Below are 14,219 nucleotides of genomic sequence, written 5' to 3' on the forward strand. Positions count from 1 at the left end.
GGGATTGAACCCAGATCTTCCACATTGCTGAAGGATTCTTTACCAGCTGAGCCACAGGCAAGCCCAAGAATACTGGAGTGGATAGCCTATCCCTTCTCCAGGGGATCTTCCAGACCCAGGAATCAAATCCAGGTCTCTTGCACTGCAGGCAGATCCTTTACCAACTGAGCTACAAGGGAAGCCCTTTAGGTTGCAGGGCAAAGGCAACTCGCACTTCATGTTGGAACTGTTTCTGCGACTTGCTCTTTTGTTATCATAATCACACCTAACTGCCCACGGAGAATCCTGCCCCTCTGCCTGACTGTTAAGTGCCTCTGTTTATAACCCTGTCCACCTGTAGATGGTAAGAAGGAAGAAATTAAGACATCCCTTGTCTCAGGCTTGCCAGTCTAGGGGATATTTGTAAGATTAATGGCCTTTTTACTTTGTTTCTTCACTCCCCCCATCCCTGATCTGTAAAAGAACCTGGCATCAGACCCTGATAAGGAAGTTATTTTGAGATAGTCTGCCATCTTATTGGTCAGTGGGCTCTCCTAAACTCGCATTCCTTACCCCAACGTCTCGTCTCCGATTTGTTGGCCTGCCGTGCAGTTGGACTCAGTAACATTTAGACTCACCCCGCATAGTGAGAATGCCAACCTGCGGCAGGGCATTTAGTAGCCTTTCCTCTTGATAAAAAGTCAGAGACTGCTCATGAATGGGGACCAGCCCTTCAGTGGCCCTTTCTCCTGGGCCTGTGTTCGATCACTGACTTACTGGCAAATTCTTTCAATCATTGAATACCTGTCTGTCTCATTGGGTAAACTTTCATCTAAACATCTTATCTAAGGTACATGTAAGTGGAAAAAAAATGTTAAGACTTTCTTTGATCGTTAATAAAAGATCGTGGGGGAAAAAGCCTCAGTAGCTTGTGTTAATCATTAAACTTGCCCCATGGTCAGCTCTGAATTTTTTCTTTAGCACAGGTTTGGCTGGGACACAAACGAGTTAGGTGAGTTACAGCCTGACAAGTTACAGCCAAGTAAGTTACCTGTGCCGCCGCGGGTGGGCTCTCACCAGGTAACACAGCCATGGGTTCCTGAGAGGAAGAAGGTCATTCTGAAAGGAACAAGGTCGTTCGGAAAGGAAAGGACTCCTCCCTTGAGTCCAAAGGAGAGAGGAACAGGAAAAGGTACTGTTGGGTTCAGAAATGTCTCTGCCCTGTGTTTTCTAGGTGTTGCCTTTTTGCTAATATGTTAAACAAAGGAACTGGGGGATATGATGTAGTAACCTCCCAGGTTTGTCTTTTCAAAGCCCCAAAGGGAGAGGGGCTGGGAAGGGGAGAGAGAGGAGGAGGAAGAATGAGGGCAGAGTGGGGAGAAAGACAGGGGAGAGAGAACTGACCAGAGGCACACAGCTCTCCTCTGGTTGAAAATATTCTGGTTAAAGTATTTAAATGGAGGCTGGGTTTGTTCTTAGGAAGAATTAGTGGATAATCATTTTAAGAGAAAATACATTTGTTATTGATTTGATTGCTCTGTTTTAGAGGGAAGATGTAGGTCTGAACATAGAGGTTTTTTAAAAATTAATTTTTATTGGCGTATAGTTAACTTACAATGTTGTGTTAGTTTCTGCTGTACAGCAAAAGGAGTTAGCTGTACAAGGACGTGAATCCCCTCCCTTTTGGACTTCCTTTCAGGTCACCACAGTACTTTGGCTAGAGTTTCCTGTGGTTTAGAGTATGTTCTCATTAGTTATCTGTTTTACACATAGTCTTTATTGATAGTGTATCTGTGTTAATTCCAATCACTCATTTCCTCCCACCTGCCCCCTCCCAACACAGGGTTTTAAGAAAACCAACATGCAACTATTTACTTCTGATATTCTAAATTTGGGAGTAGGCACCAAAATAAAATGTTAAAATCCCAGTCAGATTGAAAATCGACTCTCCTGTGCCTAACATATTCTGTTGGGTGTGACAAGTAAATCAAATCCAGTGCTTTTGGACTGTAAGTAACTCCTGGGTACTTTTCTCTAGGCAGTAGATGTATTTCTGAAAATTAAATGTTTGAAAAATGAATCCTATTCCAAATAGGTGTAAAATATAGAGAATTTTACAAGTTAAACACCTGCTTAATCTACTTGAAAACTTTAGAACTCCTCTTGTAAATGAGAGTAGCTTCTGCTCCTACCCCAACCGCTGGGTACTTGAAGGCAGGTACAAAGATAATTTATCTCTGTTTTCCCAGCTCCAGTGGTACAGAATCTGCCTCTAATACAGGAGACATGGCAAGAACTGTGGGTTTGATCCCTGGGTCAGGAAGATCCCCTGGAGAAGGAAATGGCAACCCACTCCAGTATTCTTGCCTGAGAAATCCCACGGACAAAGGAGCCTGGAGGGCTACAGTCCATGGGGTTGCAAAAGAGCTGGTTGGACAGGACAGTCACTAAACAACAAGAGAAAGCACCGTGCTCAGAGTATATTAGGCATACGATGAATGCTTGTGGAGTGGAATGAGCTACAGGTGATTATCCATTGCACTGTCTTAATTCGGACATACCTAACAGATACGTTTATTCTTAGGCTTTTTGTAGATACTCTTTTTCTGGGCATTTATTTATTTATTTATTTTGTAATGGTAAAACTATTTTTTCTGGCTTCAGTGTTTTCTCAACCCCTCCCCCCCCAATATCAATGAAAGGGGTTTGTTACATTGAGGATATAATGTTAACATGTGGAGTCTTGCTTCACCTGTTACGAGGTCAAGAGGGGCGGATGCTGCTCCATCTCCTCCAGGTCATGGACAGGGCGTGACCACCAGTCCACCTGCAAGCAGGCCTCCTCCCACCCCACCCCAAGTACTTGAAATGTACGTTTTGCGCAAAGGTTCCACAACAGGAGCTGTTTTCAGAGATGCACTTTTCAGAGAGCCATGTGGCATTGGGATCATTGGGATTGAACACGTGACGACGCTGTTCAAGCCTCTGTATAAACTTTTAAGATTGTGATGGGTGGAGATCTACTCATCTTGCTAACACCCAAGACAAGCCTGGTATGTAAGTTTTCCTGCTTATGAAACCCGGCACCTGCCAATCTGGAGTGTTTGCGTCCTTCTAAGGTGTCTCCTTGCCCTCCGTTTTTGGAGGCCAGTTAATTTTTTTCTTAAACCTTTATTTATTTGGCTGCACCGTGTCTTAGTAGCAGCATGTGGGATCTAGTTCCCTGACTAGGGATCGAACCCGGGCCCCCTACATTGGGAGTATGGAGTTTTAGCCACAGGACCACCAGGGAATTCCAGTTAATTTATGAATCTACGTGGGGGACAGATTCCGTGGAGAGGCAGATCCTGAGTTGGGCCCTGAAGGAGGCCAGGAGTTCATTAGGGCACAAGAAAGTTGGGGGACTCTAGAAAGGGCCCAGCAGGATCCAAGGCAGAGGCTGCCGTGTGGGGAGCTTGCTGGGTTCAGCGAAAGGGGAAGTTGGAACGATGAGGGGCAGGTCCTGGTGAAACTGCGGAGTCAGAGCTTTCTGTGGGACGCAGAGAGCCTTTGAAAGGAAAACTGACCTTTGTGAGTGTCTTCTTTGTACCAGGCCCTGTGTTAATTTCTTTAGGTATATATCACCTCTGCTGCTGCTAAGTCGCTTCAGTCGTGTCCGACTCAGTTACTCTTAATAAAAATCCTCTCAAGTGTTCTTATCCTCTGTTTGATAAGGTTTTGCTTTGAATTGAAAGCATTAAACAGGACAATGCCACAGTGAAAGCAGTGTTTAAGGAAGCTGATCCAGGCGTGGTGGATTGAGGTAGAGGGACCTGGGGTCCTGGGGTCCAGTTTGGAGGGTCCAGTTTTTTCTTCCTGTTTCTCCCTCCCTGTTTCCTCTGCTGTGAGAGTAAGATGCTGCTGCTGCTGCTTGGTCACTTCAGTCGTGTCTGACTCTGTGTGACCCGATGGAGTGTAGCCTGCCAAAATCCTCTGTCCATGGGATTCTCCAGGCAAGAGTACTAGAGTGGGTTGCCATGCCCTCCTACAGAGGATCTTCCCCACCCAGGGATCGAACCCTGGTCTCCTGCATTGCAGGCAGATTCTTTATGGCTGAGCCACCAGGGTAAGATAATGTCCAAATTTCCATTAGCATCTGTTTTTCAACCTGTTACCATGTTTAACATTCATTTTGTTAAGCTCTTTACTCTTTTTTTGCATGTTGATTGCTTCCTGGAGGACCGAGACTTCCAGAGAACAAAACAAAACAACCCCCTCCCCCCATCACCATTAGCTAGTATTTTGACTCTGGGATTTCCTTACTTTTAAAATGTAAGTGTTTAAGAATGAATTAATGCAAGAGGTTACTATTACTTACCTAGGTTACGTATGCATAAAATGAGTAAATGAGACAAAGAGAGGGGGTAGAATAGTGATGATTTTATATAAGATTCTTAGATTGTCCTTTTCTTGCAAGTTGGGATGATGGTGGGTCTCTCAGAAGATCCTTAATTTTCCAAGTTTTAACACAGCAAAGCAATTGTATGTAAGCCAAAATGATAGTCATCTTTTTTTTCAGTTTGTTTTTATAAAGCTATGCTGCTCCAATCAAAATTGAAGATGTGTTTAATGTCTGAGCAATTTTGAAAGGATCAATTTCAGCAGACAAGATGACTGGCTGGCTGATCTCTCTGACAAGTATCAAAGTACTACTTCTGGCAGGTGAGTGAATGTGTTTTGAAGAGATTTTAGGGAGATCACAGCAGGCTACCTTGAGAACTAGTTTACTGATACTTAAATATTATTGGGAAAGGTTGAAGGCAGGAGGAGAAGGGGACGACAGAAGATGAGACTGTTGGATGGCATCACCGACTCAATGGACGTGAGTTTGAGCAAGCTCCGGGAGTTGGTGATGGACCTGGAAGCCTGGCATGCTGCAGTCAATGGGGTCACAAAGAGTCAGACATGACTGAGCGACTGAACTGAACTGAACTGAACAGAAATATTATTGGGGATGACCTACTAGTGTCTGCTCTAAGACTGAATTTTCTCTGCTTAATAATTTTCTGTTTATTAGTTGATGCTATGCTAAGTTACTTCAGTCATGTCCGACTCTGTGCGACCCCATAGATGGCAGCTCACCAGGCTCCCTCGTCCCTGGGATTCTCCAGGCAAGAACACTGGAGTGGGTTGCCATTTCCTTCTCCAATGCGTGAAAATGAAAAGTGAAAGTGAAGTCGTTCAGTTGTGTCCGACTCTTGGCGACCCCATGGACTGCAGCCCACCAGGCTCCTCCATCCATGGGATTTTCCAGGCAAGAGTACTGGAGTGGGGTGCCACTGCCTTCTCCTTATTAGTTGAGGTTGTACATTAAACAGTTATAAATATATACTTTAATTTTTAACAGCCAGTGGAAGTTGCTATTATAGTCTAGAGCTTTTAATAATAACTCATAATCTTTTTATAATTCCTTTTTGAGCCATACAATGCAGTTCTTTTTAGATTTTATTACTTTATCTTCCCAAAGGAAGGCTTAGCTTGTCTTAGCAATGAACGGGCAACTAAAATTTTCTTTTCTGAAATTGTGTCACTACTTTTCTCAGCAAATTCGGTTATCCTCTGTATCTTCTTGGGGGCTTCCCAGGTGGCACTAGAGGTAAAGAATACGCTTGCCAATGCAGGAGATGCAGGAGACACAGGTTCAATCCCTGGGTCAGGAAGATCCCCTGGAAAAGGAAATGGCAACCCACTCCGGTATTCTTGCCTGGAAAACCCCATGGACAGAGGAACCTGGGCTGCAGTCCATGGAGTCGCAAAGAGTCAGACACGACTGAAGCAACTGAGTGCACACACATCTGATACAGCTTTGAGGGCGAGTGTGAGCTGGTCTGGCCAGAGTGCCACCAACGACTGTGTTCTTGTGAATGTGCCTTTACTGTTAGTGCAAGTTCATGTTCCCAACGTAGAGTGAGGCCAAACAAACAGAAACGTCAGCGTTTGGAGCAGAGAAACGTTTATTGCAGGGGTGTCCAAGGAGAATGATAGCTTATCCCCTGGGGGAAAAGCAAAAGCCAAACAAGCCTGAGTTCTCTGAAGATTTTCAGGAAAGCCGTTATAAAAGTCAGGTGAGAGTTGGGGGGTCATCGGGTCAGCTGTCACAATTCTGACTGATGGTGGTGAGGTAACCGGATGCTGTCACAGAGGTTAACATTATCAGTCCTCAGGCTCCTGAAGGCCTGGGGCTCTGTGCTCAGGCTCATCGAGTAGTTAACATCTTCCGTTTGGTGGGGGATTTTCATATTTGCAGAACACCTTAGGAAATGTGAATCAAATACTGTTATCCTGATATGTCCTGTTATCCTCAGAGAGGACGAAAAGCAGAGGCTATGGGGAAAAGCCTGTCAACGCCCCCTGTCCCCCACCTCCTGGGAAGGCCCCATGGGGTCCTACTCAGTTGCATCATCACTCTTGGGCACTGTGCCACCTGCATATATGTACATGGATGCCCTGGGCTTGCCAGAGTTGGCGTGGCCTTGATGATCCTTTAACTTTGCTGATACAGAAAATGAAAAGTGTTTTATAGGCTTCACTGGGGAGCTGATTTTTGCTGGCTTTACCTCGGACAAGGAATGTCCATCCAGGAGCACCCTCAAAGATGAGGCATTGATAACGTCATACTCAGCCTGCAGTCTGTATGGGAGAACCCAGGTTAGCCTACTGTGCAAGTCTATAGGGTTTTTTTTTTTTTTTTAAATTCCAGCACTGATTCATGCTTCACTGCTTCTCTGAGCAGGCAAAGCAAAAATTTAGAGGATTTGTATTTGGGGAGTGATTCTGATCATGTATTCAAAAGAGGATGGTGTACTGAGTAGGAAGATTAAAAATAGAGACAGCTTCTAAAAGTTTCTGGGAAGTGGAAATATTAGAAATAAGTGGTAACTGTAAATACAACCTGATGAATAAAGAATTTGATGCAGGAGATGCAGGAGACACAGGTTCAATGCTTGGGTCAGGAAGATCCTCTAGAGGAGGGCATGGCAACCCACTCTAGTATTCTTGCTTGGGAAATCCCTTGGGTAGAGGAACCTGGTGGGCTACCGTCCCTGGGGTCACAAAGAGTCGGACATGACTGAGTGATTAAGCACACACACACACACATAAAATATCCTGATTAAAGAGTGAGAAAGAGGGGAGACATATTTCGGCTTCCATTAGGAACCAAAATGTATCCTTGAAGCTTCTTCCAAAGGAAGTGGAAATTCAGGATAGTCTTGGTGAACACTGGGGTTTTGGATGTCTAGGATCAGTCAGAACTTTTCCTAAAATGGGAGTTTTGAAGGCGTGATTCTCCAGACTGAAAGCAGAAGGGACACTTTGTCAGAAATGCAAATTCTTGGGCTTCACCCAGACAGAAGCAGAAGCTCGGGGTGGGACCTTGTTCTGGGCTGTATCAAGCCCTACTGGTGATTCTGAGGAATGCTGAAAGGAAGCTGGGGGACTGAATTTGCACACTGAAGCCACTGTCTCTCCTATTCACTTACAGTGCCTTGTCTGAATATCCACATTGAACCTGAAGAAGGAAGCCTCGCAGGGGGAACATGGATCACAGTCATTTTTGATGGTAAGTCTTGGTCTTGCCAAATGCAAGTTTCTTATTTACTGATCTAAAGAATCCTAAAGGATGTGAGTCTTTGGTTTCTTCTTGTCTAAGGCCAGATGTAAAAGAGGTCCTGAAGGGGGATGGACCTAGGGAACACCCTCTCTGTTACGATCAACAGGTGCTAATGTCACATCACAGCATTCCGTGTTTGGGTCCATTTCCTTATTCTGAGCTGTGGAGTGGACTCAAGGAACCCTGATGAGATGATGCACATGTAGCACAGAACTTAGCAATGTGACCCCAGAACCTTGGTTATCTTCCTTGTTGATAATCCTACATGCGGGAGTTTCTAAACCATGGCTCAGTGTCTCCATCTTACTCCACAATAAAGAGTAACTTTCAGGGTTGGAGAATTCTTTCCTGGATTTAGACGGATGGACCTGAAAAGAGAATTTTTAAAAAAATAAAGTCATAAATGAGAACACTCATTCATATGGCACTCAGAAATGCCTTGGGAAACAAGGAGCCTTTGAATTTTAGGTAAACTCAGTGCCTCCCACTGCCCCCTTGTGGCATGTTTTTGTATTGCCCAGTGTGGATTACAGCTCTGTTCAGCCTGAGACTCCTCTGTGCCTTGTGTTCAGGTTTGGAGTTGGGTCTCCTTCATCCCGCCAATGGCTCTCAGCTGGAGATCCACCTGGTGAATGTGGCTCTGTCAACGCTGCCCAGCATCCCCTGTGACGTCTCCCCTGTCTTCCTGGATGTTCCAGCCGTGATGTGCAGGACCAGGTACCCGGGACAGGGAAGGCCAAATGGGATGAGTACTTTCTTCATCTCTGTAGCTTTTGGTGGTGAATTAGAGCAACTTCTGCAGTGATTACATTTACCAATATAGTTCCCTGTCAGGGCTTTAAGGCTTAATGAGGATGAGATATGGGAAATGATGAGACTCTGGGAAAGATTTTTGAGAATTTTACGCTATTTATAAGGAGGAGTCGGATTGTTTCCAGTTGTTGATTTTTTTGCAAGGTTTCTACTGATATTCAGATTTTAATAAATGAGGCCATTTTACCATCTTCTTCCCTCGTGGCTCAGATGGTAGAGTCTGCCTGCAGTGCGGGAGATCCGGGTTCAATCCCTGAGTCAGGAAGATCCCCTGGAGAAAGGAATGGCAACCCACTCCAGAATTCTTGCCTGGAAAATTCCATGGCCAGAGGAGCCTGGCAGGCTACAGTCCACGGGGTCACAAAGGGTCAGACATGACTGAGCAACTGTTGCTTTTGGAGTAGGCATAATTGTAATGACTGTACATTAACTAAAAACCATTTAGAAAGGAAATTCACCTTAGTCTTCAGTTTCTTTGCTGAGTTCGATGTGATGTTTACAGGATTCCAGATTTTCTATCGTCCTACTTAAGTTTTCGTTGGCCAGCAAAGTTTACACTAGTTCATTCTTTCTTTAATATCTTAGACATGCTGCCTGAAAGTGGATCATTCGTTAAGAGAAAAGGAGATTATGATTTCCTTTTGTTTTCTGTTTCCTCTTTCAGGAAAGCTCCCCCTCTTCTATCTCTGCCTATTGAACCAACCATACTGCACACACTCCCTCGCCCCTAAACAGCCAGCTGAGTATCATCTTTCCCTTCCTTCACAGGGGGACAAGTAGGAAGTGAAATCCAGGCTTTGAGGAAGGAGCATGTTCTAGGAATTCATCCACATGATGTGTGTGTTTGTGTGTGTGTTACACACTTTCTTGTGCAATTCATCTTCCTTGAGGGAGGACCTTTTTGTAATTTACACGAAGACACAATATGCACAGCCTTAGTGGCCAGGTTTGCTCAGCTTTTTGTTTCTCCTGACACTGTGGCAGCTGCTCACTTTTCAGATTCATCCTCATGAAACTAAGTGCTTTGAGGACAGAGGATGTGATCAGCTCATCCTTGTAGTCCTGATGCTGAGCACAATATCTTGCTAGTAGAAGATGCTCAATAGATATTTCTTAAACTGAAGTTCCTTATAGCATTACTATAGGGAGAGATGATTTCCATAGGTTATATAATATTTTAGGGGATAGAGTTCTTGCAAGAACTTGCTATGAAATAAGTCAAAGCTCTAACAATTTGTATGTTCTATTTTCTCAACCCCAACATACTAATGACTTTAACATGCACCATTGACTTTATATCACCATTTTAGAAGAAAAGAAATATAACCCTCTTAAATGTACTCATTGATTGGAAGATGAATATCAAATTAAATTAGCACTCAAACGTGAGAAAATAATCAATGAAATACTGTTATTATAATAAAAAGACGTCTGAGTTTGCAAAATTTGGCATTGGAGCGTCTAAATCAGCACTGCCCAACCAAGATATAATGCGAGCCACAAAGAAAACTTCACATTTTCTAGTAGTCACTTAAAAAATTTGAAAGAAAGAGGTGAGATTAATTTTAATGATACATGTTATTTAGCTCAACATATCGGAAACACTGTCATTTTGCATGTAATCAATATGTAAATTATTAATGAGATACTTTATACCCTTCTTTGCCTACAAAGTCTTCAAAACCCAGTGTGTATTTTACCTTAATAGAATATCTTAATTGGTACTAGCCACAATTCTTCTTTTTTTTAATAAATATTTAATTAATTTATTTGTTTAGGGCTGCACTGGTCTTTGTTGCTGTGTGCAGGCTTTCCCTAATTTTGGGGAGCAGGGCCTACCCTCAAATTGCAGTGCACAGGCTTCTCATTGTGGCTGCTTCTCTTCTTGCAGAGCACAGGCTGTAGGGTGTGCAGGGTCAGCTGTGGCACACAGACTCAGTTGCTCTGCGGCAGCATGTGGAATCTTCCTGGAGCAGGGCTTGAACCCCTGTCCCCTGCATTGGTAGCCGGATTCTTAACCTCTGACCCACCTGGGAAGTCTGGGATTAGCCATTATTCAAGCGCTCAATAATCACATATGACTAATGGCTAGCACATTGGACAGTGAAGATTTAATATTTAGGGTAATGCTAAAGATTTTAAGAGAAGTTTTGGAGGGGAGACACTTCTAAAATCTAACTCTGTATTCATCATATTCTCCTCTCACAAAAATCAGACTGAATGGTGGCCTTGAAAAGGCAAAGAAATCACTGTGATCTTCACGAAAAGAGGAGAGAAGGTCTAGGACTCTCTGGGGGATAAGGGGAGTGTTTATGGGCTGCTGGAATAAGTGTTAAGTCAAGAGTTTTTGGCAACATGTAAAATCAATGCCTTTTATCAGAAAGAGCCTCAGACTCAGGTCCTACTTTGCCCTTCACATTGGTGTTTACTTACCCAGATCCCTTAATCCATGAATATGTGGTTGTTGTTCAGTTGCCAAGTCGTGTCTGAGTCTTTGGGACCCCATGGACTGTAGCCTGCCAGACTCCTCTGTCCACGGGATTTTCCAGGCAAGAATACTGGAGTGGGTTGCCATTTCCTCCTCCAGGACATCTTCCCCAACCCAGGGATCAAACCTGAATCTCCTGCGGTGGCAGGAGGATTCTTTACCACTGAGTCACTTGGGAATCGCCTCTACATGGAACTCATTATTTTTTAAATGGAAACTAGAGTAGATTATCTATCAAAGTCCCTTCCAACTCTTTACAGGACAGAATTTTTAATATTTCAGATACTTTCAATAAAAGATTCATAACTTTTGCTGAAGGATCCAATCTTTAAAGTCTAGTGAATGCATGGGTAGAGGAAGTAAAAAGTGAAATACAGGAATCCTGGGTTAGCTCTGCTTCACAGGTGCAGAGGGCTTCCCAGATAGCTCAGCTAGTAAAGAATCCGCCTGCAGTGCAGGAGACCCTGGTTCAATTCCTGGGTTGAGAAGTTCCCCTGGAAAACAGACAGGCTACCCACACCAGTATTCTTGGGCTTCCCTGGTGGCTCAACTGGTAAAGAATCTGCCTGCAATGCGGGAGATCTGAGTTTTATCCCTGGGTTGGGAAGATCCCCTGGAGGAGGGCATGGCAGTTCACTCCAGTATTCTTGCCTGGAGAATCCCATGGACAGAGGAGCCTGGTGGGCTGCAGTCCATGGGGTCTCAAAGTGTCGGACACGACTGAGTGACTAAGCACACACACACACACAGGTGCAGGAAGGAAGTCCGAAGTAGTGAAGTTGGACTGGCAGCTTTGGCAATTCATGTTTTTTTAAAAAATAATTTTATTATTTATTTTTAATTAGAATATAATTGCTTTACGGCATTGTGTTAGTTTCTGCTTACAACAGTGTGAATCAGCTATAAGTATACACATATCCCCTCCCTCTTGAGCCTCCCTCCTGTCCCCTTACCCCACCCCTCTGGGTCATCACAGAGCAGCGCTGAGCTCCCTGTGCTCTCCAGCAGCTTCCACTAGCCGTCTATTTCACACGTGGTAGTGTGTTTATGTCCGTGCTTCTCTCTCAATTCATCCCACCCTCTCCTTCCCCACCAGGTCCACAAATCCGTTCTCTACATCCATTTCTCTATTCCTGTCCTGCAAATAGGTTCATCAGTGCTATTTTTTCTAGGTTCCATGTATATGCGTTAATATATGATATTTGTTTTTCTCTTTCCTGACTTACTTCATTTTGTATGACAGACTCTTTATTCATCTGCTGCTGCTGCTGCTAAGTTGCTTCAGTCGAGTCCGACTCTGTGCAATCCCATAGACGGAAGCCCACCAGGCTCCCCCGTCCCTGGGATTCTCCAGGCAAGATCACTGGAGTGGGTTGCCATTCCTTCTCCGATGCATGAAAGTGAAAAGTAAAAGGGAAGTCGCTCAGTCGTGTCCGACTCTTAGCAACCCCATGGACTGCAGCCTTCTAGGGTCTTCCATCCATGGGATTTTCCAGGCAAGAGTACTGGAGTGGGGTGCCATTGCCTTCTCCGCTTTATTCATCTACATCACTACAAATGACTCAGTTTCTTTCCTCCTTATGGTAGAATGATATTCCATTGTATCTGTGTACCACGTCTTTATCCATTCATCCGTCGATGGCAATTCATGGGTGATTCATACGAATTTCCACTTTCTGCCCTCAGATCTCTGCTGCCTGAAGCACAGGAGGCTGTGTACTCCCTGGAAGTGCAGGCTGGGGGACAGGTGGTAGGCAGCCCACATCCAGGACCACAAGACAGCCGCACTTTCAAGGTGGGTTCCAAGGAGGGAGGAAAGTGTGTTTGCCTGATCTGAGGGTGTGCTTACACTGTCGACAAGCAAGTTACACCTCGGCTAGGGAGTCTGTCTGCCTTGCCAGGATGAGAGGACAGGTAGATGATAGTTATGGGGTTTCTGAGACTATCTTAAGAAAGTTAGTATAGAGCATGTGAATGTCAGGATCTTGCTAAGTGCTTTATACTCATTAACTCAATTTTATGGGGTAGCTTTTTATTACTGATTAAAAGATTAGGAAGGAAAGAGAGGGGAAAGAAAAGAAACACTTCCTAAAATTGCACATTAAAGATATCAAGTCCTTCAGTGGTTCCCAGAACTCGGTAAGTTGATGAAAATTCACCAGGGGATGCAGTTAATGAGAGGCATTACATCTGCTTTTACAGATGAGAAACCTGAGACTCAGGGAGATTAAATAATTTGGCCGTGTCGTCAAGTTCATAAATTGTAGAGCCAGAATTTGAACCTGCGTTTAAATCCTCATTTAAATGGAAGCCCATAGAGGAGCCTCAAAGATTACCATTGGGCATCAGTGGTTCATCTTACAGAGATCATTTGGAGTATCAATGTGGTGAAGGGACTCAGGGACCCAAGTTGTACCTTCCTCTCTGCTTCACGGTTGATTTCTGCTTCTCTTTCCAATCCTCAACTGAAAGGGCATTTGCTGCTGCAATTCTCCTTCAAGCTCAGAGAGACAGCCAAAAGCAATCAGGGCAGGGTGGGGTGGGGGTGGTTTGGGGAGAGAGAGTGAGAGTTTATGAGCCAATGCTTGGGCTTATTTTAGAGGTTCCATATGCCTTAATTTTACATTGGGGCTTAATGTTGTTTAGTCTACTGCCCATTTCAGATTGGTTTTATTAATACACTAAAATAATCTCTGAAAGCATAGGTTCTAGATTTTCCATAACGGGCAGTGGTTCAGCAGGGCCCCTTGCCATGGTTGTACTTCCCACAAGGAGCCTCCATTTAAGAGGGTTCCTAAGAACACAGTTCAGTTGTTAATTAATGCTCCGGTACAGCAAGTCTTCGTTTTCCAAATTCATCTCTCATACAATCTGCATTTTAATATAGGCAATTCATCTTTAGAATTTGCCATCAATTCACATTTGGCAACTTGTTTCTCCCTCCAAGGGAATCTTGTTTTCCAGAATTTTGCTTCTGCACATATGAGGCAGAAAGAAAAAAATTATTCTTTTTTATTAAGACTCGCACCACCACCTCTACAGTGTCTCAATGAATAAAACAGAAGAGAGATGGCCGGGCATGGTCCTTAATCACCATGCTGTTTTTGGTTTTGATGGCCTTTCACCCCAGATAATAGTTTTCCTACTGATTAAAAGATTAGGAAGGAGAGAGAGGGGAAAGAAAAGAAACACTTCCTAAAATCGCACATTAAAGATAGCAAGTCCTTCAGTGGTTCCCAGAACTCGGTAAGTTGATGAAAAGTCACCAGGGGATGCAGTTAATGAGAG

The 14,219-nt window shown here is 44.0% G+C and overlaps 1 protein-coding gene across 1 annotated transcript in view; it reads left to right on the plus strand.

Moving 5' to 3' along the window:
* Nucleotides 1-956: 956 nt before the first annotated feature.
* PKHD1 (polycystic kidney and hepatic disease 1 (autosomal recessive)) overlaps nucleotides 957-14,219 on the plus strand; it is a 443,812-nt gene continuing 430,549 nt past the window's right edge. Inside the window, exons 1-5 of the mRNA XM_010863025.1 lie at nucleotides 957-1,171; nucleotides 4,538-4,680; nucleotides 7,502-7,579; nucleotides 8,203-8,347; nucleotides 12,618-12,726. Coding sequence (XP_010861327.1) covers nucleotides 4,629-4,680; nucleotides 7,502-7,579; nucleotides 8,203-8,347; nucleotides 12,618-12,726 — 384 coding nt within the window. The 5' untranslated portion in view covers nucleotides 957-1,171; nucleotides 4,538-4,628. The remainder of the gene's footprint in view (nucleotides 1,172-4,537; nucleotides 4,681-7,501; nucleotides 7,580-8,202; nucleotides 8,348-12,617; nucleotides 12,727-14,219) is intronic.

This window comes from Bison bison, unplaced genomic scaffold, assembly GCF_000754665.1.
Source record: "Bison bison bison isolate TAMUID 2011002044 unplaced genomic scaffold, Bison_UMD1.0 scf7180017864487, whole genome shotgun sequence".
NCBI classification, from domain to species: domain Eukaryota; kingdom Metazoa; phylum Chordata; class Mammalia; order Artiodactyla; family Bovidae; genus Bison; species Bison bison.